General features: G+C 35.0%; 1 protein-coding gene across 1 annotated transcript in view; it reads left to right on the top strand.

Annotated features, from left to right (window-relative positions):
* The window catches only part of LRP1B (LDL receptor related protein 1B), a 2,131,860-nt gene that overhangs the window by 1,548,394 nt on the left and 558,223 nt on the right, over positions 1–25,243 (top strand). Inside the window, exons 33-35 of the mRNA XM_066281034.1 lie at positions 9,740–9,880; positions 15,337–15,462; positions 17,405–17,536. Of these exons, the coding sequence (XP_066137131.1) occupies positions 9,740–9,880; positions 15,337–15,462; positions 17,405–17,536 (399 nt within the window). The remainder of the gene's footprint in view (positions 1–9,739; positions 9,881–15,336; positions 15,463–17,404; positions 17,537–25,243) is intronic.

Here is a 25,243-nt window from a genome sequence, read left to right on the forward strand (position 1 = left end):
TCCTGTTGTGCTTCTCAGGCTGGACCTTCAATTCCTATATCAGACTCATTTTAATAACTTCCTCAGAACTTTGTTTTACTCAATAATTTAGCAGATACGGGGTCGTGTGTATTAGTTAAATAGAGATGCCATAACAAAATCCTACAGAATGAGTGACTTAAACAATAAAAATTAATTTTCTCACAGTTCTGGAGTCTGGAAGTCCAGGACCAAGGTGTCAGCAGTTTGTTTTTCCTCAGGCCTCCTTGGTTTGTAGATGACCACCTTCAACCCTGTCCTCACGTAATCTTTCCTCTGTGCTCACATTCCTGATGTCTCTTCTTCTTATGAGGATACTGGTCCTATTGTATTATGTCCCTACCTTTATGACCTTGTGTAACCTTAGTTACCTCTTTAAAGATCCTATGTTTAGTTATAGTCATATTGGGGGTTAGGCCTTTAACGTACAAACTATTTTATTGGGGGGAGGGTGTGCACAAAATAGGTAAGGTCCATACCTAACGTAGCACTATTTAGACTTTGCTTAAGCTGAACCCCTTAACAAGGGGAAAGTTATTTTCATAAATCTTTGACCTAAACAATGTGTAAGTCAAGAAACGTTTTCTTTGAACACTGTTAGTCTCCCTTGTTTAAAAACAGTTGTAGATAAAAATAAAGGTTATAATATTTCATTTTTCCTATATTAATAGGTCATTTATGTATGGCTTGAACTTGATGATTACCTTTGGAGTGATTACCACAAGCAATTAGCATTATTCTTTTCCACTGCCAAGAATCCCCACTACTAATATCAACCACCTTCCATGTGAATAAATGTAACTAGTGTAGGAGAAGAAAACAAATTTCTCAATACTCTTAGAATTTAGAATTCTTGGCTGATGCCCCAGTAATAAAAGATACATTAACAGGAAACAATATTTTTTATTTTTAAAATTATATAAGAACAGGAGTTGCACAAATATTTGAGACTCAAAAGACAATTAGACTATTGAGTCTTACAGGCTACCCTCAGCTAAGAAGAGATAGGGGTCTGTTACTTTAAAGTAAGAAGGCAATTCATGTGAAAGTGAGTAGAGCGATTTAGTAAGCGTCCTCAGCCATGCACTTAAGTGTCTCAGATGAAAAACTCATCACTGAAAACTCTGTTTCACATACAGACTCCCTTTCAAATGTAAATTTCCTGTACAAACAGGAACTTCTACTCTGTTCTCAGAGCTTCTCCTGTTTGCTTTAAAAAAAAATTCACCCTGCCCTGTAGTGATGCAGTGGATAAAGCCTCAACCTGGAATGCTAAGGTCGCTGGTTCGAAACCCTGGGCTTGCCTGGTCAAGGCATATATGAGAGTTGATGCTTCCTGCTCCTTCCTCCGCGCTGTCTAAAATAAATAAATAATAACAATAATAATAATAATCAGCACCAAGTAATCCTTATACCAAAGAGGCAAATTTTGGGATGGCATATTCTAATATCCACAAGAAAAATAGTATAAAATCTTGAAAAAAATAGTGCAAATTCACTCATCATTCTAAAAAAATAATTCCACATACATTCCTATTGACAGTGTGTAGAAATATTTTTCTGAATTGTTTATGTTTTAGAATCAATATAATCACATGTATGTTTTAGATTTTCTTTTATTTCTTCCTTTATTTCTTTTTTCTATTCTCTTAGTCACTACAGCTACCAATGATTGTCCTTACTAATCAAGTCACTTGCGTAAATATTTCATATAATGTATGAGGGTAGTAAGATTTTCCTCATTTTACAGATGTTTAAAACTGTAGCATCTGTAAATGTTTAGATATTTAGAGTAAAACTAAGAGTCAAAATAAGTTGCTCCAGATCACCCATAGAGTGAATATCACAGCCAAATGTCCACACAGATTTGTGTTACTCCGAGCCACATTCTCTCACCTACTATAGTGACTCTCAACCATCCTGGAATCCCACTCATATGACTAACATTGATATATAAAGAATAACACTTAATAAGACATAATTTTTGTCCTGAAGAATCTTATATTTTAAATAAGGAGACATCCATGTAAGCTGCAAAGTGCTATAGGATTTTGAATGTTAAATAGAATTGTACGCAGACCACAAAACAACACAAAGGATCAGTTGAACTATTCTGTTTTTGGGGGACTATAGCTTCCAAATAAGGATGCTGTTAGAGCTGAGTCCAGAAACCTGTGAAGGTGCCATTATTCAGATAATGGGGACAGAGGTGATATAGCAGTGGAGGTTGAGGATTTCAGATGGAGGAAGTAAATTGGCAGCAAATACAAAAAAATATAGAAATGTCTGGCAATCATTTGGAAAATTATAAATACTGACAACTCTATGGTAACCTACTAATCGGTGTAGAGGAAATTGGTTTGCATTGGATAAATTCTATGTCTTATTTTCTAAACATCCCAGCATTTGGAGCTGCTTTGTTTTTGTCAGCTAATTCTTTCCTTTCACTGTCATTGTCACCTTCATCATTACACAAAATTTCAAGTTCACTGGCAACACAGTCAAGCCATCAACTGAGAAATTAAATTGCCTGCCATTCTCAAGTTTTTCTCTCTATAACCCTCGCTGCCCCCTCAGCTTCAATGAGGCAAGCGTCTCGTCTCAATATAACAATGAATGGAAAGAATTTAGGGCCATATCTGTCAGTACAATGTCACAAAGACTTCAAAGCAAAATTCTTGATTTTGTTCTGTAGTGCTTTTCATCTTACCTTCATTGTCCTTCTCCAGATTCTGTTTAAGACATAAAAATGGAAACAATTTATTGAGAGGAGGAAGAGCAAAAAGACTTCTAGTTCTTTCCCTGCCCCGAGAAACAGATTTTTGCACAGGGCTCAGATAGACAGCAGAGCTGCTCCTGCACCAGAAGTGCAGCTAACAGGCTGAGACAGACATACACACCTTTGCGTGTCCAGGTGGAGGGGTGTTTCTGACTTGTAATAGGTACAGTGTAAAAATGTAATGGTTTCTATATAATCACAAATAATAGACTCATTCTGATGTGTATATGTTTCTTATATTTACAACAGTTTTAATTATTTTTCTTTTTGTTATTTTCATTCATGTCTCTTTTGAAACATGGGTAATCTATCCCTGGAAATTGAAAATTAACTGTAATTTAAAATTCCTGGAACGTGGAGCACTGGGGGCAGTTACAGATCGGGTGATGGAAAGTTAAGGAGGCATCAAATCGTGGATGGCCTTGGCGCCGTGCTAAGGGGTTGACAGGGGAAGCCATGGGAGAGTTTTAGCAGCAGAATGACATGCTTCAATTTGCATTCTGGAAAGATCACTCTAGGGTTTTCTGAGCAATGATGGGAAAAGAATTGATGAAGCACTGAGCTAAGCAGTTTCATTGGGAATAGGAGAGGAGATAAAACATTCCTTTGGTTGAGGAGTTAAGTGCACTTGCTTGGAATAAATAGGCACCTGAAGAGGACATGGAGGCAAGGTAGGGAACAAGGATGACTATCTGGTCTATACTTCTGATGACTGAGTGGAAGCCATTCATCATAAGAAGTTATCTTCATTGGTTTAGGCTGCTATAGCAAATATGCCATAGACTGGATGGCTCACACAGCAAATAAATATTTATTTCTCATTGTTCAGGAGACTGGGAAGTCTAAGATCAAGGCACCAGAAGTTTAGTTGTCTGGTAACAGGCCCACTTTCTAGTTCACAGCCAGCCAGACGGTCTTGCTAGCTCACCATGGAAGGGCTGAGAAAGCCTTACAACCTGATCACCTCCCTAGGCACCACACTTTGGGAGTTATATTTCTGCATATAGATTTAAGAGCATCATAAACATTAAACCCTTTTACTAGGAAAAAAGCATACATGGAAAAAAGAAAATGAATTTTATTTTGGTAATCTAAAGTTTATGATGACTGTTACATTCAGGTAGAAATACCACTGTGCACTTTCTTACATGGACTGAAGGTTAAGGTAAGAACTGAATTGTCTGGCATCAGCATGAGGCTGAGAGGGGCAGTTTTTGTAAAACAAAGGTGCTAGAAGAGGCCATTGTTCTTTTTCTAAACCTTCCCACAGAGCCAGCAAGCAGACACTATATCTGAATCTTTTTCAACCTGGCTCATACTGTGCTCACTGGCCTGGTGATTCCCTGAGACCCTGGCCCCACCCAACTCTTGAGCCCACTCAAGCTGTGTCCAGTGGCTTTTCCATATGAAAGGCTTGTCTTGGCTCACACTTCAGACTTTTCTAGAATCTCTCAAATAAGCAGCATCTGGCTACAATGTGCTCTGTACCTCTGCTGAGTGGTCCCAGACCTAGCACTATCTGGCCTTGGTTTGCAGCTTGGAATCACCTGGGCACCTTCAAGCCCAGAGCAATTAGTAACTATCGGAAGATTACTTTGTAGCTCAGGCTGAGTGGCCCTAGGTAGACCACAGGTGGCATTTGAACTTGGCCTATACCTCCTGGTAGGCCCCAGAGACAGTGCAACCAGTGGATAGCTTCAAACCACGTTGAAGCATTGCTACTCAACCAACTCCACAAGCAACACAACCAAGGGGCATATTCAGCAGACCAGAGAGCCCTGCTGAAGTAAATTCTGCTCTATGGAGTAGGCCACTGCACAGCTGATCTTTGGTAGTATTCAGTGATCTATATTTCCAGACAGTCCCTGCAGTCAATTGATTGGAAGGTAAATCCTTCTCATTGATGTGCCAACAGCAATCAAGAAACAACTACAACAGATGGGTGTTTATAGCCCACATGGGGGGGTTGTATCTTGAGTGCCAACTTGAGTGATCAGGGAGGTGATGGCACTGGACCCTACAGAACACCTACTACGTAAGGCCACCTACTAAGCCTGGGAGATGTGGCAGGTCTATGTAATTTATAAAAACAAACACAGGGATGCAGCCATATCAAAGTCTCACAGACTGCATGATTTAATAGAAATTTATTTTCTTATAATTCTGTAGGTTTGAAGTCTGAGATCAAGGTATGGGCATTTTCTAGTTGCCAGATTATAGTCCCAAAATCTATTCCATTTACTCTTATAGGCATGTTTTCAATTCTCCATGCATTTTTATTCTTCTTCTCCCTGAGTTTTCACTCTTGTGTGTTTGTGCCCTAATTTTCTCCTCTTATAAGAATACTTGTCATAGTGGATTAGGACCCACTCTAATGATATCATTTTAACTAAATTACTTCATTAAAGGCCCCATCTCTAAATATAGTCACAGTCTGAGGTACTGGGAGTTAGAACTTCAACATATAAATTTTGGGGAACAAAATTCAGTTCATAACAGTGAAATATGATTATTCTGAATTACTTGCATGCAACTTAAGCAAGAAGCTTTTGAATTCTAATAATTTCTGAAGATTTTAGTGTATTCATGTTAATAACAATGTGAGGGAAAAAGTGAGACTAAAATGTGAATCTAAATAATAATTACACAGTCAAAAGCAAAATTCTTGATATTAGAGAACTCGTTCAGAAGAATAATATTAAAAAGAGTTATTTTAAAAGATGATATTAATAAGAAATAGATTTATTGAAATATTTTTGCAGTTATAAATTATAATAGCAGTATGAAGAATACAAAGAAATACTAGATAGGATCCTTGTTCTCAGGAGCTTTCATCTCTGGATCAAGAGTTAAAATTAGTACAAGTGAAATGAAAAGAAAAAACAGCAACATAAAACTATATCACTGTCTATAGAGGCCATGGAACCAATGAGAAGGAAGGTCAATGTGACATGTGCTAGTCTGAAATATTTTACTGTGGGTGGTGTTATTTTTGTGCAGTGATGGGTGAGTACATTAGAGTTAGGCACAAAGGTAAAGAAACCAACAGAATAAAAATTGAATCATGTCTATTTTCTTCATATCCCTAACAGTAGTCTTCAGTTATGTTTTATTTTTTATGGTGGTGAGTATACTTAACACGAGACACATCTTCTTAAGTTTGTAAGTACACAATATTCTACTGTTAACTGTAGGCATGGCAGATCTCTAGAACTTATTTATTTTGTGTAACTGAAACTTATGCCTGGAAATAGCAACTCTTCATTTCCTCCTCCTCTTAGCTCCTGGTAGTCACCATTCTATTCCTCGTTTCAATGAGTTTGACTATTTTAGATTCTTCTGTGACTGGCTAATTTTACTTAGCATAATATCCTCAAGTTTCATTCATGCTTTTGCATATGGAAAAATTTTCTCCATCTTTTTTTTTTGTAAAGACTTTGTTTTGTTTCAGCAGTTTATGTTTCACAGCAAAACTGCGAGGAAAATACAGAGATTTCCTGTATATCTTTAATCCCCACATATCATAGCCTCCCATTCTCCACATCCCTCAGCACATCATTTCCTTTTTTTAAAGGTTGAATAATAATCCGTTGTGTACAGCCACATATATATATATATGTGTGTGTGTGTGTGTGTGTGTGTGTATATATATATATATATATATATATGCACATGAGGACATATTCTTGAGCAGAATAACCAAAGAATCTGGTGACCATGAAGGATAGTGAAAATTCCAGATAAATATATATCTGATATGTATATATATATAATTTTCTTTATTAATTCATTTTAATAGATATTTATGGTGTTCTGTGCCTTTACTATTATGAACAGTGCTATAATGAATACTAGAGTGTTAATATCTCTTCAAGATTCTGACTGCAGTTCTTTTGGATATATACTCAGAAGGGGGACTGCTAGGTTATATGGTAATTATATTTTTAATTTTTTGATTTATCCAGTTTCTCTAGAGGCTGTGTCATTTCACAGTCCCAGAAACAGTGTACAAAAGTTCCAATTTCTCAACATCCTTTCCAACACTGTTTTTTGTTTTTGTTTTTTAGATTATGATTGTCATTCTAATAGATGTGAAGGGATATCACACTGTTGTTGCTTTTTGTTTTTGTTTTTTATTTGTAGTTTCTTGATATTAGTTATGCTGAGTAACTTTTCATATATACCTGTTGGCTGTTTAATCTCTTTGGAGAAATGTTTAATCAAGTCTTTTTCTCATTTTCTTTTATTTATTATTATTTATTTATGTATTTTTGTGACAGATACAGAGAGAGTCAGAGAGAAGGACAGATAGGGACAGATAGATAGGAATGGAGAGAGATGAGAAATATCAATTTTTTGTTGTGGCACCTTAATTGTTCATTGATTGCTTTCTCATATGTGCCTTGACTAGGAGGCTACAGCAGACCAAGTGACCCCTTGTTCGAGCCAGGGACCTTGGGCTCAAGCTAGTGAGCCTTGCTCAAACCAGATGAGCCTGTGCTCAAGCTGGCATCCTTGAGTTCTTGGACCTGGGTCCTCTGCGTCCCAATCCAACGCTCTATCCACTTCACCACCACCTGGTCAGGCTTGCCAATTTTTAATAAGGTTATTTGTTTCTTTAATTTTGATTTGTAGAAATATCAGTAATTTATTTTGTATATGTTTATTTCTTGTTTGTCTCACTAGATCTATAAAGGCAGGTATCATTTTTGTCTTGTATTGTGTCATTTTTAAAATTATGTAAGTGCTTTTATAAATAATACATGATCAATATCAGTGAAATAATGTATGAATGAATAGTATATGTAGTTCTTAACTTTTTCTGATTTACTTATTTTATTTATTACAATGTTCTTAAGGTCCATCCATGATGTCATAAATGGCAATATATCATTATTTCTTATGGCTGAGTAGTATTCCATTGTATATATGTACAACAACTTCCTTATCCAATCCTCTATCAAGTGTTGTTTTCATGTCTTAGCCACTGTGAATAATGCTGCAATTAACTTGAGGGTGCATGTGTCTTTATATAGCAACATTTTTGAGTTTTGGGGGTAGATACCCAGTGGAAGGATTGCTGGATCATATAGTAATTCTATTCTTAATATTTGAGGAACCACCATGCTGTTTTCCATATAGGCTGTACCAGTTTACATTCCCACCATCAGTAAATGAGGCTTCCTTTTTTTCTACAATCTCTTCAACACTTGTTATTACCTGTCTTGTTGATAACAGCCAATCTAACAGGTGTGAGGTGGTATTTCATTTTAGTTTTGATTTGCTTTTCTCTAATAGCTAGTGAAGATGAGCATTTTTTCTATTATCCATGTGCTGTTTGTATATCTTCTTTTTTTTTTTTGTATTTTTCTGAAGCTGGAAACGGGGAGAGACAGTCAGACAGACTCCCGCTTGCATCTGACCGGGATCCACCCGGCACGCCCACCAGGGGGCGACGCTTTGCCCACCAGGGGGCAATGCTCTGCCCCTCCGGGGCATCCCTGTGTTGCGACTAGAGCCACTCCAGCACCTGGGGCAGAGGCCAAGGAGCTATCCCCAGCGCCCAGGCCATCTTTGCTCCAATGGAGCCTCGGCTGCGCGCGGGGAGGGTGGGGGAGGAAGAGAGAGACAGAGAGGAATGAGAGAGGGAGGGGTGGAGAAGCAGATGGACGCTTCTCATCTGTACCCTGGCCACCGGGAATCGAACCCGGGACTTCTGCACGCCAGGCCGACGCTCTACCACTGAGCCAACCGGCCAGGGCCTGTTTGTATATATTTATGAGAGGTGTTTGTTCAGGTCCTCTTCTTATTTTTTTAAATTTAATCATCTGTTTGTTTGGTGTTGAGTTTTATGAGTTCTTCATATATTTTGGATATTAACATGTATTGAAGCTGTTTGAAAATATCATCTCCCATTTGAACGGCTATCTTTTTGTTTTGTTGTTGGTTTCTTTTGCTTTGTAGAAGCTTTTCAGTTTGATACAGTTCCATTCATTTATTTTTACCTTTACTTCTCTTATATTTGGGGTCAAATTCATAATTGTTCTCTATGGTCAAGGTCTATATGTTCATTACCTATATTTTTTTCTATGTAATTTATTGTTTCAAATTTTAAATTTAGATCTTTGATGCATTTTAAATTAATTTGTATCCATGAGGACAAACTGTAGTCAAGTTTTACTATTTTGCATAAGGCTTTCCAATTTTCCTAACACCATTTATTGAAGAAGCTTTCTTTTCTCTATTGTGTTTTTTTGGCTCCTTTGTGAAAAATTATTTTTCCAAATATATGTGGTTTCATTTATGAGATCTTGATTCTGTTCCATTGGTCTGTGTGTATGTTTTTCTGCTCATACCATGCTGTTTTGGTTATTGTGGCTCTGTAGTATAATTTGAAGTCAAGTAGTATGATACCACCAACTTCATTCTTTTTTCTCAGCATTGCTTTGGCTACTTGAAGTTTTATATGACATATAATTTTTAAATTATGTACTATTTAAGAAAAATAAAAATTAGAAATCACTAACTGGGAAGAAAGGAGGAAATTTAAAATAATAATATGTCATTATGGTTTGCATTTCGTGTTATGGTTACAGGGAAGGGGGGGAGGAAAGAGTGAGTAAGAGGGGGAAGGTGAGGGGCACAAAAAGAAACAAATAGAAGGTGACTGAAGACAATTGGACTTTGAGTGATGGGTATGCAGCATAATCAAATGTCAAAAATCTGGAGATGTTTTCTTTGAACCTATGTACCCTGATTGATCAGTCACTCCATTAAAATTAATAAAAAATTAAAAAAGTAAAAGTTATTTCACAGTTTCCTTTAGAAACAGAGGTTGAGAATATAACAGAAGAAATCATAAGGTATTATAGTTTAATACCTGTTTGTTATTATTTAATAAGCTGATTATCTTTTTCATAAATTTTATTTTCACTTTTATAGATAAGAAACTGTGGTGGGCTGACCAAAACTTAGCTCAGCTGGGAACCTGCAGCAAAAAAGATGGGAGAAACCCCACTGTTCTAAGAAATAAGACGTCTGGGGTTGTTCATATGAAGGTGTATGATAAAGAAACACAGCAAGGTGAGTCGCACTACAATGCATTTGTGCCACCTTTTGAATATATTGAATATAATGTTTTATTTTTTTCATACTATTTTCTCAATTCAACAATAGAAGGTTCCACTTTTTGCTTGTGATATAAAAACATGTAAAAGGAAAATGTTTCTTAATACTATAAAAGAAATGACTTTCATATAAGGTACACAATGATATTTCAAATCATGAGCAAAACTACCCAAGGAATCTTAACATGTCAAGTCTTTAAAATGGCCTTATTCGGTTTTTGATTAAAAAATATAAGAATAAAGAAAAAAATCCCAGCCAAATATATACAATGTGTAATTAAGCCTAGAAACTGAATGAACTAGGCTCAAATGAACTCTGTCGACATAAGGGTTTCACATACAAAAACACTACATTGTGTGGCCCTCAGCATTTTGCTTTTTTGTTTTGGCTTGTCCAAATGCTGTGCAGTGCAATGGAGTGAGAGCACTAACAGATGGTTGACACAGGTGGACTTGTCATATCGCCCAAATGGCAGTGAGATGACAGATGCCAGCCAGGACAGCCCTGCACCTGCTAGTCCTTTCTTAGTTTTTGCTTCACAATCCATGACGCTAGCAGAGCTGCCTTCCTAGAAAAAATGTTTTTCTCTATTTCTAATATAATAGTCTTACATTAATCACTGCTATGAGAATGTTTAGCTTCATATATCTTTATTCTTAGGAAAAATTTTCAAAAATATTTAACTTTTACCTAGAGTATGTGGGCATACAGACAAAAGCAGAGAATGGTAGAGGTAAGTATAGTTAGTGAGCCATGGGGATCACCAATTTTGAAGTCAGGGGACAACCATAAGTAAGCAGGATTTGTTGGAAATACCAGTTGAGATCTCTGCATGTCTAGAGACAGAAATGAAGGCCAGATTCATGATGCTTTCCATAAACAGAGAATGCGCCAAATTTCTGTATGAAAATTTCTTGACAGAAGCATCAGGAAACTTATTTCTTTTTCATGAAAAAAAAAATTTAGGAGAGAACAATTGCTTTAAAAACAGTCTAAAGTTATTACTGGGTTCCTTTTGTGGTTGAGAAGACACCAACACCTAAACTCTTTAGCACAAATCTGTATTTGGTGTCTGACATTTATTTTAGCCATTGTCTATAATCATGAACAGCAGTGTTTTCACCAGTAATTCCATAATGGAACATTTTCTGTATCAAAATAAACAACTTTATTAGCATTCAAATCATGTAGAATAGATTATTAATTGGGAATAAATAAAACACTGGTACTCAATAAAATATCATGACATTTTCATGGATTTTATACAATATATTTATTAAGTGTTAAAAGTTACAGTATGCCTTTGCCTGTTGACTCAGCATCAGCTCAGCATATGGATGTCCCAGGATTGATTTCCAGTCAGCTCACACAGGAGAAGCTACATCTGCTTTTGTCCCTTACCTCTCCCCCTTTAGTCTCTCTTCCCCTCTCACAGCCAGTGAATCAATTGGTTTGAACATCGGCTCTGGACACTGAGGATAGCTTTATGGTATGAGCGTCCACCTCAGGCACTGAGAATAGCTCAGTTGATTCGAGCATTGGCTCCAGACAGGGGTTTGCAGATGGATCCTTGTTGGGCGCATTTAGGAGTCTATCTTTTCTTCTCTCGAAAAAATAAAAAAAAAAGTTACAGTAAAATGATAAACTCTAATTCATAGCTTATACTCGATGAGATTATATCTGAAAACACATTAGAAAATACAAGTGAGAGAAAGCTATTATATTTTCAAACAGGGCTTTTAAAAATCTATATTTATTTTTTAAAAATGTGAACAAGTGTATGTCTTGTTTAAATTTATAAATCAACATAATACATTTAATTTTTTTAGATACAGTTTCAATAAAATTTCTTGGAAAAAAATTTTAGTATATTATTCTTGGCTCATTTTGCTCATGGTAACAATATTTTCCTTGTCTTTAAAAATATGATTATATAAGTACAGTTAGGTATTCTATGCCTGTGAAAGTATTTGCAAACTGACAAAGACCTTTAGTAATAAGAAATTAATGGGATAATATGACTAAACTTAAAATGCAATGAAAATACTATTTTTAATTGAATAATATCCTGATAAAAGCATCTGTGTTAAGACAATCCCATTAACAGAATTATAGAAGGTAGCTTAAAAGCTTCATTAGTATGAAATATGAGCAATTTAGAACTGCTTAAGATGTTAACATTACTACCTCTTAAATTTCAAAACATAATTATCTACTTCATTTATCATTTTTGATGTAGATCACTGGAGTGCTGAGACTTCTTTTTAGTCAAGTGGACTTTTACTTCCACTAGAAAATTGAGACATGATGTTTGACTGTCAGTATTATTACAAAATATTAAGCTAAGCTAGTGTTTCTAACTTGCTAGATAATTACTACCTAAATTGTCACTTTAAAAAATTACTCTAGCCTGACCAGGTGGTGGCACAGTGATAGAGCATCGGACTGGGATGTAGAGGAACCAGGTTCAAGACCCTGAGGTCACCAGCTTGAGCGCGGGCTCATCTGGTTTGAGCAAAGCTCACCAGCTTGGACCCAAGGTTGCTGTTTCGAGCAAGAGGTTACTTGGTCTGCTGAAGGTCCACGATCAAGGCACATATGAGAAAACAATCAATGAACAACTAAGATGGCAACAAAAAACTAATGATTGATGCTTCTCATCTCTCTCCATTCCTGTCTGTCTATCCCTATGTGTACCTCTCTCAGATTCCTCTGTCTCTGCCACAAAATAAATAAATAAATAAATAAATAAATAAATAACTCTAATATTTTTTCCTATATCAAATCTATAGGCCCTGGCCGGTTGGCTCAGTGGTAGAGCGTCCGCCTGGCGTGCAGGTGTCCTGGGTTCGATTCCTGGCCAGGGCACACAGGGGAAGCACCCATCTGCTTCTCCACCTCTCCCCCTCTCCTTCCTCTCTGTCTCTCTCTTCCCCTCCTGCAGCCGAGGCTCCATTGGAGCAAAGGTGGCCCGGGCACTGGGGATGGCTTCTTGGCCTCTGCCCCAGGCGCTAGAGTGGCTCTGGTCGCAACAGAGCGATGCCCCGGAGGGGCAGAGCATCGCCCCTTGGTGGGCAGAGCATTGCCCCCTGGTGGGCGTGTTGGGTGGATCCCGGTTAGGCGCATGTGGGAGTCTGTCTGACTGTCTCTCCCCGTTTCCAGTTTCAGAAAAATACAAAAAAAAACCCCAAAAATATATAGGGGTCCCCACACTTTTTACACAGGGGGCCAGTTCACTGTCCCTCAGACAGTTGGAGGGCCGCCACATACAGTGCTCCTCTCAGTGACCACCAATGAAAGAGGTGCCCCTTCCGGAAGTGCGGCTGGGGCCAGATAAATGGCCTCAGGGGGCCGCATGCGCAGTAAGGGGATGCCTGCATAGGCAAATATTGTTATTGTAAATAATGACTAATTTATTTTCTTTCTACTTTTTCTCTCTTTCACTATCAATTTTCCCTTAGAGACTAAACAAATGATATATGAAATGTGTGTTGTTGTACAACATAATTTTTAACTTAGATTAATTTTATTATAAAAAATAATGTAATACAATGTATATAACTATCACTGCATCTATGTTTAAAAATGCATAGTACCAGAAACCTCTTTTGTTAACATATTTTTGATATTTTAAGGTTTTATACCCCCTTATTTTCTTTTATTTTCATTAATGTATTTTCTATTCTAATCTATTTTTATTTACTTATTGAATTTTGTTTTCTCCTGTCTCCATTTGGTATTTCTCCAAACTTTATATTTAAGCATCACTTTTCATTCATTCCCAAGTTTTCTGCCATTAGTGGTAGTTGAAATAAATTTATATGCAAATGCACATGTCTATAAATTGGCATTGTGTTAGCATACTATACACTCACATGCTTTCTATAAAATATGTATGTTGTCAGTGTAGAATTATTATAAATGTATAAATATTATTGTCTCATTATTAAAATAATCAGAGGTCTGAAATTTTACCTTAGTAACATGTTAGCTTGCAAAAAAGGGGAATAAGTCAATTATTTGTTAGTTTATACAGAGATAAAGGTAATTACTTCAAAAGTTCAGGCCAACTCAAATCCTAGCATGTGGTCTTACATAAGATGAAGTTCAGCATTGACTAAACTGGCTACTATAGAAAATGAGCAGAGAAGATGGTAAATCTGCTGAAGAGAAGTCTTCCAAGGAGAGGGTATTTCATACTTCAAAAATGATAGGGCTCATGACAGGTTTGACTGACAATTAAATTCCTTGACTTCACATGAATAGAAATAATGAATTGCATTGGTACTTTGAATTTTTGATAGAGCACTATTGATATATTGCTTTTATCATGCTTTGTAATTCTCACTGGATTTATTGCTTGACCATTCAGTAAATGGTATTGCATGTTCTAGAATAATAAAAATGTAGTAAAATTTGAATATTTAATGAACTTACTAGGTAAGATTGTAAATTACCTAACTTCATACTACCAGCTTTAATGAACATATTGGGCCTAGTAAATTCAATGGAACATCTTCATAAAATGCCTACCTGTGATAATCTGAAAAATATTTATCATTGCTACTACACAAGAATAAGGAGAGTTAATATACAAATTAATTAAGTGATTCTTAAGGGTGTGCTTTAAACCCATTTTAGGAGAATTATGTTCCTAGAAATGGCAAAGTATATGTTTTTGCTTTCAGAAAGTAATTATATACACATATTCCTCCTTTACTTTTTTAATAGCATGATCTTTGAGTTGAGTTAATAATATAATTTAACAGCTATTTATTTGAGATATTTGGTGAAAGAATTCTTGAAAGGAAGTACCTGTAGAGTTGAAAACCATTTTTAAAGTAAAAAATAAAGATTCCTGGTTTATGTAATCTTAAAATATTACAAAGTTCTACAATATTTGTGAATAACCAATTTCATTTTGCTTTTCTGTAACTATAAATTCCATGTATCTCCATTTTAATGGCTTCTTTGTTTTTCAATATATTTTTATTAAGATACAATTGAGGTATAACACTATATAACTTTAAGGTATACAATGCTTTTATTTGTTACATTTCTATATTGCAATATGCTTAGCACTATATCTTTAGTTAACATCTTTGTCACATCAAATAATTACCTTTTTTTGTGTGTAATGGGAGCAATTAAGATATAGTCTTAGCAACATTAAATCATATTCAGAGTTAAAATGATACTATAAACTGATTATATATAGTATTGCTGTCTATAATCAATATGCCATATGTTATATCTCCATTTACCTTTTTAGAAAGGCAGACTTCATTCAATATTAAATAGTTGCATTTAGCTATCAATAATAGAATAAACATTTATTCAAATTATAGACAAAATTGATACTCTATTTATTTATTTATTTATTTACTTTTGTTTGTTTTTCTTCTATGCAGGAAGCAATTCTTGCCAACTAAATAATGGTGGATGCTCTCAGCTGTGTTTACCAACATCTGAAACTACAAGGACTTGCATGTGTACAGTGGGATATTATCTCCAAAAGAACCGTATGTCATGTCAAGGTACAAGGTTATGAAAAATCTTAGCTCTAATGTTTTTGCTTCATCCCTGCAGATATTAAGCAACCAAAATCAGATAAAAATTAGAAAAAAATAATATTAGCTTGTTATTAGGACAATGGTATGGTTACTTAGTATCATTTGTAGGATTTTTAATGTATCTAAAATATTTTACATATCTTATATTATAAAACTTTCTAAGTTTTTAATCATTTTCAGGAACTACAGTTTATAATCAAATCTTTAACCAAATTCATTAGAAGCTTCAACATGAAAATAGGTAAAAAACAGTAGTTGATTAACTGAATTTACAGTCTAATTTAGATGTGGTTTATTTGAAAGTAAGAAAAGAAAGTTATATTTACTTTCTTTCAACTGTTGAAGAAAAAGTAGCAGAGAGGACATGAGTTCTCAGGTTTGCTTAACTGAGGGTGAAGAGCACTGCAGAGGAGGGGGTATTAATAAATATATCTTCCCGTTTTTTATTTCATAGACTCTAATTTTACTAGTCCAAAGACTTTGGTTCTAGAATAATCTTTTTATCCAGTGTACATAATGAAATTTTATTTTTAAAATTGTTTCAATATGCTATGTGAAATATGTTTCAATATGCTATGTTAATATTATTATATATTATATTTTAAATCATGTATTTATATGGTACTCGTGAAGATAGGCTTCAAGTACTTAAACATATTAATTCATATATTCCTTATACTAACCTTAAGTGTATTTCTTATTTCCATTTTTAGAGATGAGAAAAGTGAGTCACAGAAAATTAAGTAGCTTGCCCAAGTCATATAGTCAGTGGTGAAGACATCTAAACCTAGGCATTTTTGTTTTAATAAGAAAATATGTCCATATAAACATTTCTGACTTATAAAAATTTATAGCCCTGGTCAGTTGGCTCAATGGCAGTACATTGGCCCATGTTCAATTCTCAATCAGGCCATACAGGAAAAGAGGAAAAGCAACCATCTGCTTCTCCACCCCTCTCCCTTCTCTCTCTCTCTCTTCCCCCACTTCCTGCAGCCATGGCTTGATTAGTTCAACTGAGTTGGCCCTGGCACTGAGAATGGCTCCCTGGAGTCTCTGACTCAGGTGCTAAAAATAGTTCCATTGCTGAGCAACAAAGCAAAACCTTCAGATTGGTAGAACATTTCTTCTTAGTGGGTTTGCCAAGTGAATCCTGGTTGGGGCACATGCAGGAGCCTGTCTTTCTGCCTCCCCTCTTCTTACTTAATAAAAAAATAAATTCATAAACATTATCCTACAGACTTCTGGTAGTCAGCTTGTATATATGTGCTTATTTTAAGACATACTTTTGGTTCAAAATGTTTGCTAAAATTCAAAATTTTAGCAAAATTTAACCCTTGGTGTGCTTTTAGTTTTCAAAAGGACTTAAGTCTGCCTCTCTTAGAAATATAACTGATATAATAATCTAAAATCAATATTTATTATTATATATAAGCAAAGAGATGCTTTGGCTTTAGAGAAGAGGGTGTGTTTGTTTGTGAGACTAAGTACTTTCAGGTATCATCTACCTCAGGGTGTGTGGTTCCCAGACTGGCAGCATTATCACTACTTTTTAGAAATTCCAGTTATCCGGCCCCTCAAATGGATCTAGAAACCTGTGCTTTAACAAGTCCTCCAAGATATTCTGATGTATACTCGAGTTTGAAAGCAACTAATTTACCTAATTTTAACTTGTCAAAAATGCATACTATACGAAGATGAGTTACTCATACCAAATGTAGTAATAAAACAAGATTTCACTAGCAAAAAACAAACAAGTCCCACCCCCAAACCTATATTTCTGACAAGTTAAACAAACGGAGAGGGCTAAGATTTTTTTATAAAAGAAATGGAGATTATTAAAAATAAAGCTAATGAATGATTTTGATGTTAAATATTCATTTTTAACTTTTTTGTTGTTATTTATTAGGAATAGAGTCATTTCTTATGTACTCTGTTCATGAAGGAATCAGGGGAATACCTTTGGAACCAAATGACAAAATGGATGCTTTGATGCCTATATCTGGAACTTCTTTTGCTGTGGGAATAGATTTTCATGCAGGTAAATAGCTTTTTATTCATAATTTATATACATTGTTTTCACTTGATATGTTAAATATGATAGGAATATAACCATTTCATCTGCAATCTAGTAGTCAAGATAATGAATAAAAAAGCAAATTAGAGATGCATTTTCAAACACAGAAAAAGGAAGTAAAATTCTCCTAAAGTTTTGCATTTGAATTGCAAGTGCATTAAACCATCTGATTGACATTTTGTTTCTTCATTTTTATCTTTTTTTCCAAATAAGACTTATACTTTTATCCAATTATAAATATAAAACTATATAAGGCATTCTGATTTATTACATACTTACAATATAATCTTATATAAAATATTTTCAGGATGTGAATACCTTATATTCCAAAGGAAGTAATAGCAAATAAATCCAAGTAATGAGAAAATGAAAATGCTAAGCCATTTTAAATTACTTTTGAGTACAATGTGTCATTTTGAAGACAGATTTTACCTGGCTTTCTTGTTTTAACAAACAGTAAAAAAGGCAAATTGGACATCAATATTTTTCTTTGGCTAATAAAAACCGTGATTGGAAATTAATGGTAGACACTTCTAAATTATTTGAAGTAAACAAGTTATTTTGGTGATAATTGCTAAAGTCAGATATTATAAGCATTAGGTGTGCTTGTTTCATAATCCAATTTATTATTCTGCACATAAGGATTTGAATTTATAAAAACAAATGTCTACACCTTTCACCCAATTAAATCATATGCTTACTGAGTTAATATTTTAGTGTTGAAGAAGTACATGCATGTTCCCAGTATTTTGTTTTGTATTACTAAACTCTTAATTTTATTTAATGTTAATATCAAATAGTTCTTTGATTTATAACCATAAAAATAATTATTTCAGCATCAGTAGGTGGAATTCTAGTAGTAAGCTATCTTTCCCTATTTTCAACACATTTTGTTTAATCATGTGTTAATAAAATTCTTGGCTACAAATTAATAAATTACTAGGGAACTTTACAAATGGTTCAAAGATGATTTGCCTTAAGTAAATTACTTTCTACTAAATGTTTGAAATCAAATAGAGTCAAACATTCTATTTTTTTAAAAAGAGCCTTCCCTAAAGAGAAATATGGGCAGAAATAGCCTATTTTATGGAGTAATAACTTATTTTTGCCAAAATCACAGTGTGATTTATTTTTTATCAAACAAGGCAGTTTAATTAAACCTTAATGTTCATGAAAGGCTCACCAACCTACCAGGGATATTCCACTTTTTATGAGTTAGATTTTTATTATGTAAGATTTAGTAAGTACAAAACTGAGAAAATTTGAACTCCTTAAGAAGATTTATGTATATACACATATATTTTTACTAAATGCACATAACCCAAGTATCACTTATTTGTTCTATTAAAGACTCCATAATGATTTTCAAAACAATATTGGATGAATTTGATGAAGTACAAATACTAAAATAAGCCATTTGGTCTAACTGATCTGATTATACCATTAGTAAGTCTCTTGTTTCTTGAGAGTAAACTGATTATTTCTGTGAGTCGGATTCACTCTTTGAGGTTTTATGTTGGTTCTAAAATGAATAAATTATATATAATATGTTACTATAGAGGATACTTTTACTTGCAGAGAATAGTCCTCTCCGTTTCTAAATTCCCCCAAATTTTTAATATCAACAAACTTATTTTAAAGTGGCTTTTATTTTTTTAAATTAAATTTATTGGGGTTATATTAGTTAATGCCATTACATGTTTAGGTGTACAGTTCTAAAATGCATCATCTATATATTACATTGTGTGCTCACCACCCATAGACTAGTCTCCTACCTTCACCATATATTTTCCCGGCTTTACCATTGTCATCCTCTCTTTACCTCCCTTCCCCACTGGTAACCATCATGCCATTTTCTGTGTCTATGAGTTTGCTGTTTTTGTCAGTATGGTTGTTGCTTTCCGTTTTGTATCCCACATATGAATGAAGTCACATGGTTCTTGTCCTTTTACATTGGACTTACTTAACTTAGTGTGATACTATCAAGATCTCTCCATATTGTCACAAATGGCAATATTTTATTTTTTATGGCTGAGTAGTATTCCATTATATATGTATACCATATCTTTAATATCCAATCATCCTTTGAAGGACATTTAGGTTGTTTCCATATCTAAGCTATTGTTGAATAATGCTGCAATAAACAGGGATACATATATCTTTATGAATAAGTGTTTTCAAATTTGAGGGGTAGGTCACAAGAAGAGGGATTGCTGGGCTATATAGTAAGTCTGTCTTTAATTTTGTGAGGAAACTCCATACTGTTCTCCGTAGAGGCTGCACCAATTTACATTCCTATCAGCAGTGTACGAGGGTTTTCTTACCTCCACATCCTCTCCAACACTTGTTACTGCTTGTCTTATTAATAAAAATCATTCTGACATGTTTGAGATGGTATCAGATTGTAATTTGAATTTGCATTTCCTTAATGATTAGTGATGTTGAGCATCCTTTTATAGGCATATTAGCTATCTATATGTCTTTCGAATAGCATTTTTCAAAGAAATAAACAAAAGAAATCTTCAAATTTTATGGCTGGCCAAATCAATCCCAAGAAAATAAACAAAGCTGGAGGTTTTATGCTCCCTGACTTCATATTATACTGTGAAGTTACAATAATAAAACCAGTATATTATTGGCAGAAAAATAAATGCTCTGATCACTGGAACAGATTGATAGCTCAGAAATAAACCCAAACATATATTGTATAAGTAACTAATTTTTGACAAAAGAGTCAAAAACATACAATGAAGAAAAAAAAGCCTCTTCAATAAATGGTATCAAAGTAGCTATTCATCAGGGAAATTACTAGTATTATTTAAGACTTCATGTTCCTCATGTTGTACATGCCACATTTTAAAATTTTATTTCTAGAGAGACATTATTTTAGAAAATAAATTTCTTCAAAATGTAAAAATATATAGGCATATAGAATAGTCATAAAAGTTAGAATGTTCAAGAATCTATTAAAATTGTTATTGTCAATAAGAAAACAGTAATCAGAAACATATTTTTGAAATCAAAGAGGGCTAGAGACCTCGGGACCAGTAAAACATAGAATGAGTGAGGAGGGCCCAGACTTTGAAACAGACAACTCAAATTCTAACACCAGTTTCATCACTTACTAGTAACTCTGTGTCCTTTGGTAGATAATTTCATTTTTCTGAGGCTCTGTTTTCTCACTTTTGGGAAATATTTAGATCAATGTGTGCAAGTGTTTGTCAGTGTGCCTGATATCCATGGGTGCTCAGAATATGGTAACAATATCTAATAGTGGACAGTAATAAATTGTAAAAATTAGCATATGTAATATATATTTACAAAAATGCACTGGAAGCTATATTAAACTCTTATTTAGCAAGGATTTTGTTTTCTGTTCTTTTAACTGACACTGTATTTTCTACTCAGTTATCTGTGTAGAACAATAATTGTATCATAACCTGTATATAGAAAGAGGTTAGTAAATTTCCCTAGTGAAATGATTAATAATAATAATGCTAATGACTAGTCTGTAGAGCAGGTATTTAAGGATTAAATAAAATAAACAACTATTTGAGGTCATGAAATATAAGTCTAGGAGGCTAGGAGACAGTGTGCTTAGACAACAGACCAACTAAATACTGACGATGATGATAATAATGATGACGATGATGGTGTTTAGTGGTATCAAGAGCTTTCAACAACTTCACACACATTTGTGCATCCATCTCCTTTATAGTCTAGTCCTTTACTAATTATATCTCATGAAAATATTTTAGGATCAGAATAAGTGTCAGCAACCTAATTTATAATATTATTACAGGCAATATATAATGATTTCATAGAGTGAAATTGCTTCAGGGAGGAAGGACAGAAAATAACTGAATTGTTTGTGAGAGAGAAGGAGAAAACAATTTTTGATGTGTAAACCTCAAAATTTTTAAACCAGAGTCTTTATCATTTACCTGATTATATGATCTTCCTCTGTTCTGCAAACATCTTGTTATTTTTCCTTTCTTTAATGGCATTCATTTCAGGGACATAATCTCTGCTTTTTATGGATCAAATTAAAGCTGATAAGCTGGAAGAGCAGAGTTTCTTCTTATTCTAACAATAATAAAGACATGGTGTGAAGGAGCATCACTTGTTAAGTATAGCTATCATAAAATATGTAGTATTATTTTATTACAACAGTTTACAGAGATATCTATATTGTTCAAACCTGTACATTTCACAAGGATTAACAGATCTGAACTTCTCTGTATTTTGATCCCAATGAATTAACGTTTTCTGCAGTAAAAGATTTCATACACCAGATAAAGCAATTTTTGATACTATGTACAGAAAAAAGAAGACCTTGTGGCTATATTTAAAATGTTCAAAGCATTCTTATCACTTTACTTGCAAAGTTTCATTCCACTGGGAAAAACTTACTAAGCTTTGACAACCCATGCCTACTAGGTGATAATCCTCCTGATGCATGATTACTATATTTGATGCTTTAAAAAATATACCTTATTTAGGAAAAACATCTTCAAAACAAAGTACGGTGCCCTAGTGAGTAATGTGATCTTCAGTATTAATGCTTTATTTAGTCCCCCAACCCTGCCTTGGGGGCACTTATGACATTTCATAATAATTATATGATAGAACTTTACTTGAATGGAGGAAATTTTACCCAGAGAATGTTAGTTATATAAAATTTTCAAGCTTATATTATTTTTCATCTTTTATTTCTATTGTTCAAATTTGAGTTATCTAACTCAGTGTTAACAAATATTAATTACTTTCTGTTAGCTATACAAAGTAACAGCTAAATTGCTATGAAGGATAAAGGTAAGAAGAAGTAGTTTCTGAGGAAGTACATAAATGGATGATGTGTAGGGGTTTATTTTTAAAGATTAAATCAGAAGGTAATTGAATACCATTTCTTGGCAATCATTATGGAGAGTATTCTAATGCCTTTTAGACCCTCACATATTTATCTGGCTTTTAAGACAGTAAAAAACACTGAAGGAGCATGTTATTATATATCTGTTAAATCCTATAGAATGAACATCACCAAGAGTAAACTTCAGTGTACACTATAGATCCTCATCTATAACTATGGGATGTGCCAATACAGGTTCATCACTTGTAACAAATGTACCAGTCTGATGTGCGGTGTGGGTAGTAGCGGAGGGTGTGTGTGTTGGAGAGGAAAGGGTATGTGAAAACTCCACTCGGTTTTTCTGTAAATCCAAAACTGTTCTAAAAAATACATCTATTTAAAAAAATCACTGAAGGAGACTGTGACAAAATATTTTTGCCATATTGACACAGTTGAATGTCGGCTATTTACATGAAAGACTCTCTCCTTAATAATCCAACATTTATATTTAAATTTTGAATGTTAGAAGTAGGAGGAACATTTGATAACATGTAGTAGCATTCCTTCATATTACAGATAAGGAAACTGGCACCCAAAAACGTCATGAGCCCTGGCAGTTCAGCTCAATGGTAGAGCATCAGCTTGGCATATGGGTGACCTGGGTTTGATTCCTGGTCAAGGCACACAGGAGAAGTGACCATCTGCTACTCTACCCCTCCTCCTGTTCCTCCTCATCCTTCTCTCTCTCTCTCTCTGTCTTCCACTCCTGCAGCCCTGGCTCAAATGGTTGGAGTAAGTTGGCCAAGGCACTGAGGATAGCTCCATGGTCTTACCTCAGGTGCTGAATTAGCTCAGTTGCTAAGTAATGGAGCACTGGCTTCAGATGGGCAGAGCATTGCCCCCTACTGAGCTTGCCCGGTGCATCCCAATCAGAGCACATATGGGAGTTTCTCTGTCTCCCCTCCTCTCACTAAAATTAAAAAAAAAGAGAGATATCATGAGCCTATAATATCCTATCTCTAATTCTCTATACTATGTCATCTTGCATTTTTGTAAACAGTAAAACTAATTATATTTAGACAACTGTTTTCATTGCTTGATGAAATTGCATTATACCTCTGTAAATTGCTGCAGTTAGAAAATCATGTTTTATTTTGTTTTATATACTGAATCATGTAACCTTAAAACTCATTTAATAATTGAAGCAGGTGACACTCAAGTCAGTCTTTTGTTCTATGCCTAAAAGCTTAGAAAACAGCTATTTATTAAAATTTTTAGTAATCACTTTGTCATCAACCAAGGCCACGGAAGAATTATAGAAAGAATCATTTTAGGCCCTGGCAGGTTGGCTCAGTGGTAGAGCATCGGCCTGGCATGCAGAAGTCCTGGGTTCAATTCCCGGCCAGGGCACACAGGAGAAGCGCCCATCTGCTTCTCCACCCCTCCCCCCTCCTTCCTCTCTGTCTCTCTCTTCCCCTCCCACAGCTGAGGCTCCATTGGAGCAAAGATGGCCCGGGCGCTGGGGATGGCTCCATGGCCTCTGCCTCAGGCACTAGAGTGGCTCTGGTAGCAACAGAGCAACACCCCAGATGGGCAGAGCATCGCCCCCTGGTGGGCGTGCTGGGTGGATCCCGGTCAGGCACATGTGGGAGTCTGTCTGACTGCCTCCCCGTTTCCAACTTCAGAAAAAATACAAAAAAAAAAAAAAAGAAAGAAAGAAAGAATCATTTTTTTTTATAAACTTTTTTTTTATTATTATTCATTTTTTTTAGAGGGGGGAGAGAGAGAGAGAGAGAGAGAAGGAGGGGAGGAGCAGGAAGCTTCAACTCCCATATGTGCCTTGACCAGGCAAGCCCAGGGTTTTGAACCAGCAACCTCAGCATTCCAGGTCGATGCTTTATCCACTGCGCCACCACAGGTCAGGCAGAAAGAATCATTTTAATGTAGCAGATATACCTTAAGAAATATAATGCTGTTGCTTTGTGACATTTTTTTGAATTTTATGAAAACCATTTCCTTGTCTACAAAGTGAATTTTCAGGACTGGTTTAATTTCTTCTTGTTCTTGGGACAGTGAACCAATACGTTGTGTTGTCATTTCAAACTTACTTCAAGATTGTCGTTTCAGTCCTGGCCATTGGCTCAGTAGTAGAACATTGGCCTGGAGTGTAGGCATCTTGGGCTTGATTCCTAGTCAGGGTACACAAGAGAAGTGCCATCTACTTCTCTACCCCTCCCCCTCACCTTCTCTCTCTCTCTCTCTCTCTCTCTCTCTCTCTCTCTCTCTCTCCCTCTCTCCTACAGCCATGGCTTGATTGATCCTAATGCATTGGCTCTGGGCACTGAGGATGGCTTCATGGAACCTTTACCTCAGGTGCTAAAAATACCTCAGTTGCAAACATGGCCTCAGATGGGCAAAGCATCGGCCTCAGACAGGGTTTGTGGGATAGATCCTGGTCAAGGAGCATGCAGGACTCTGTCTCTCTGTCTCCCCTCCTCTTATTTGGAAAAGAAGGAAAAAATAGATTGTATTTTCAAATCATGTGAACAATTTTTATACATTTTTAGATGGTCATGTCCAGTAAATCTTTCAAGATATAAAGTACTAACTACTGCTAGGAAATAATTTTTCAACATTTTCTGGGATACAAGTATAAATATACATAGATTAAGGCATTATAGGTTAAAGAATTATTGGAACTATCTCACAAATATTTTTTGAATAATTTTTGAACCCAAAACATAAAAGACAAAAAAAAAGGAAAACAAAATAAAATAACCACGTTTCTTAGCATCTGAAATCTTCAGTAGGTAACTTGAAAC

This window comes from Saccopteryx bilineata, chromosome 5, assembly GCF_036850765.1.
Source record: "Saccopteryx bilineata isolate mSacBil1 chromosome 5, mSacBil1_pri_phased_curated, whole genome shotgun sequence".
Lineage (NCBI taxonomy): Eukaryota > Metazoa > Chordata > Mammalia > Chiroptera > Emballonuridae > Saccopteryx > Saccopteryx bilineata.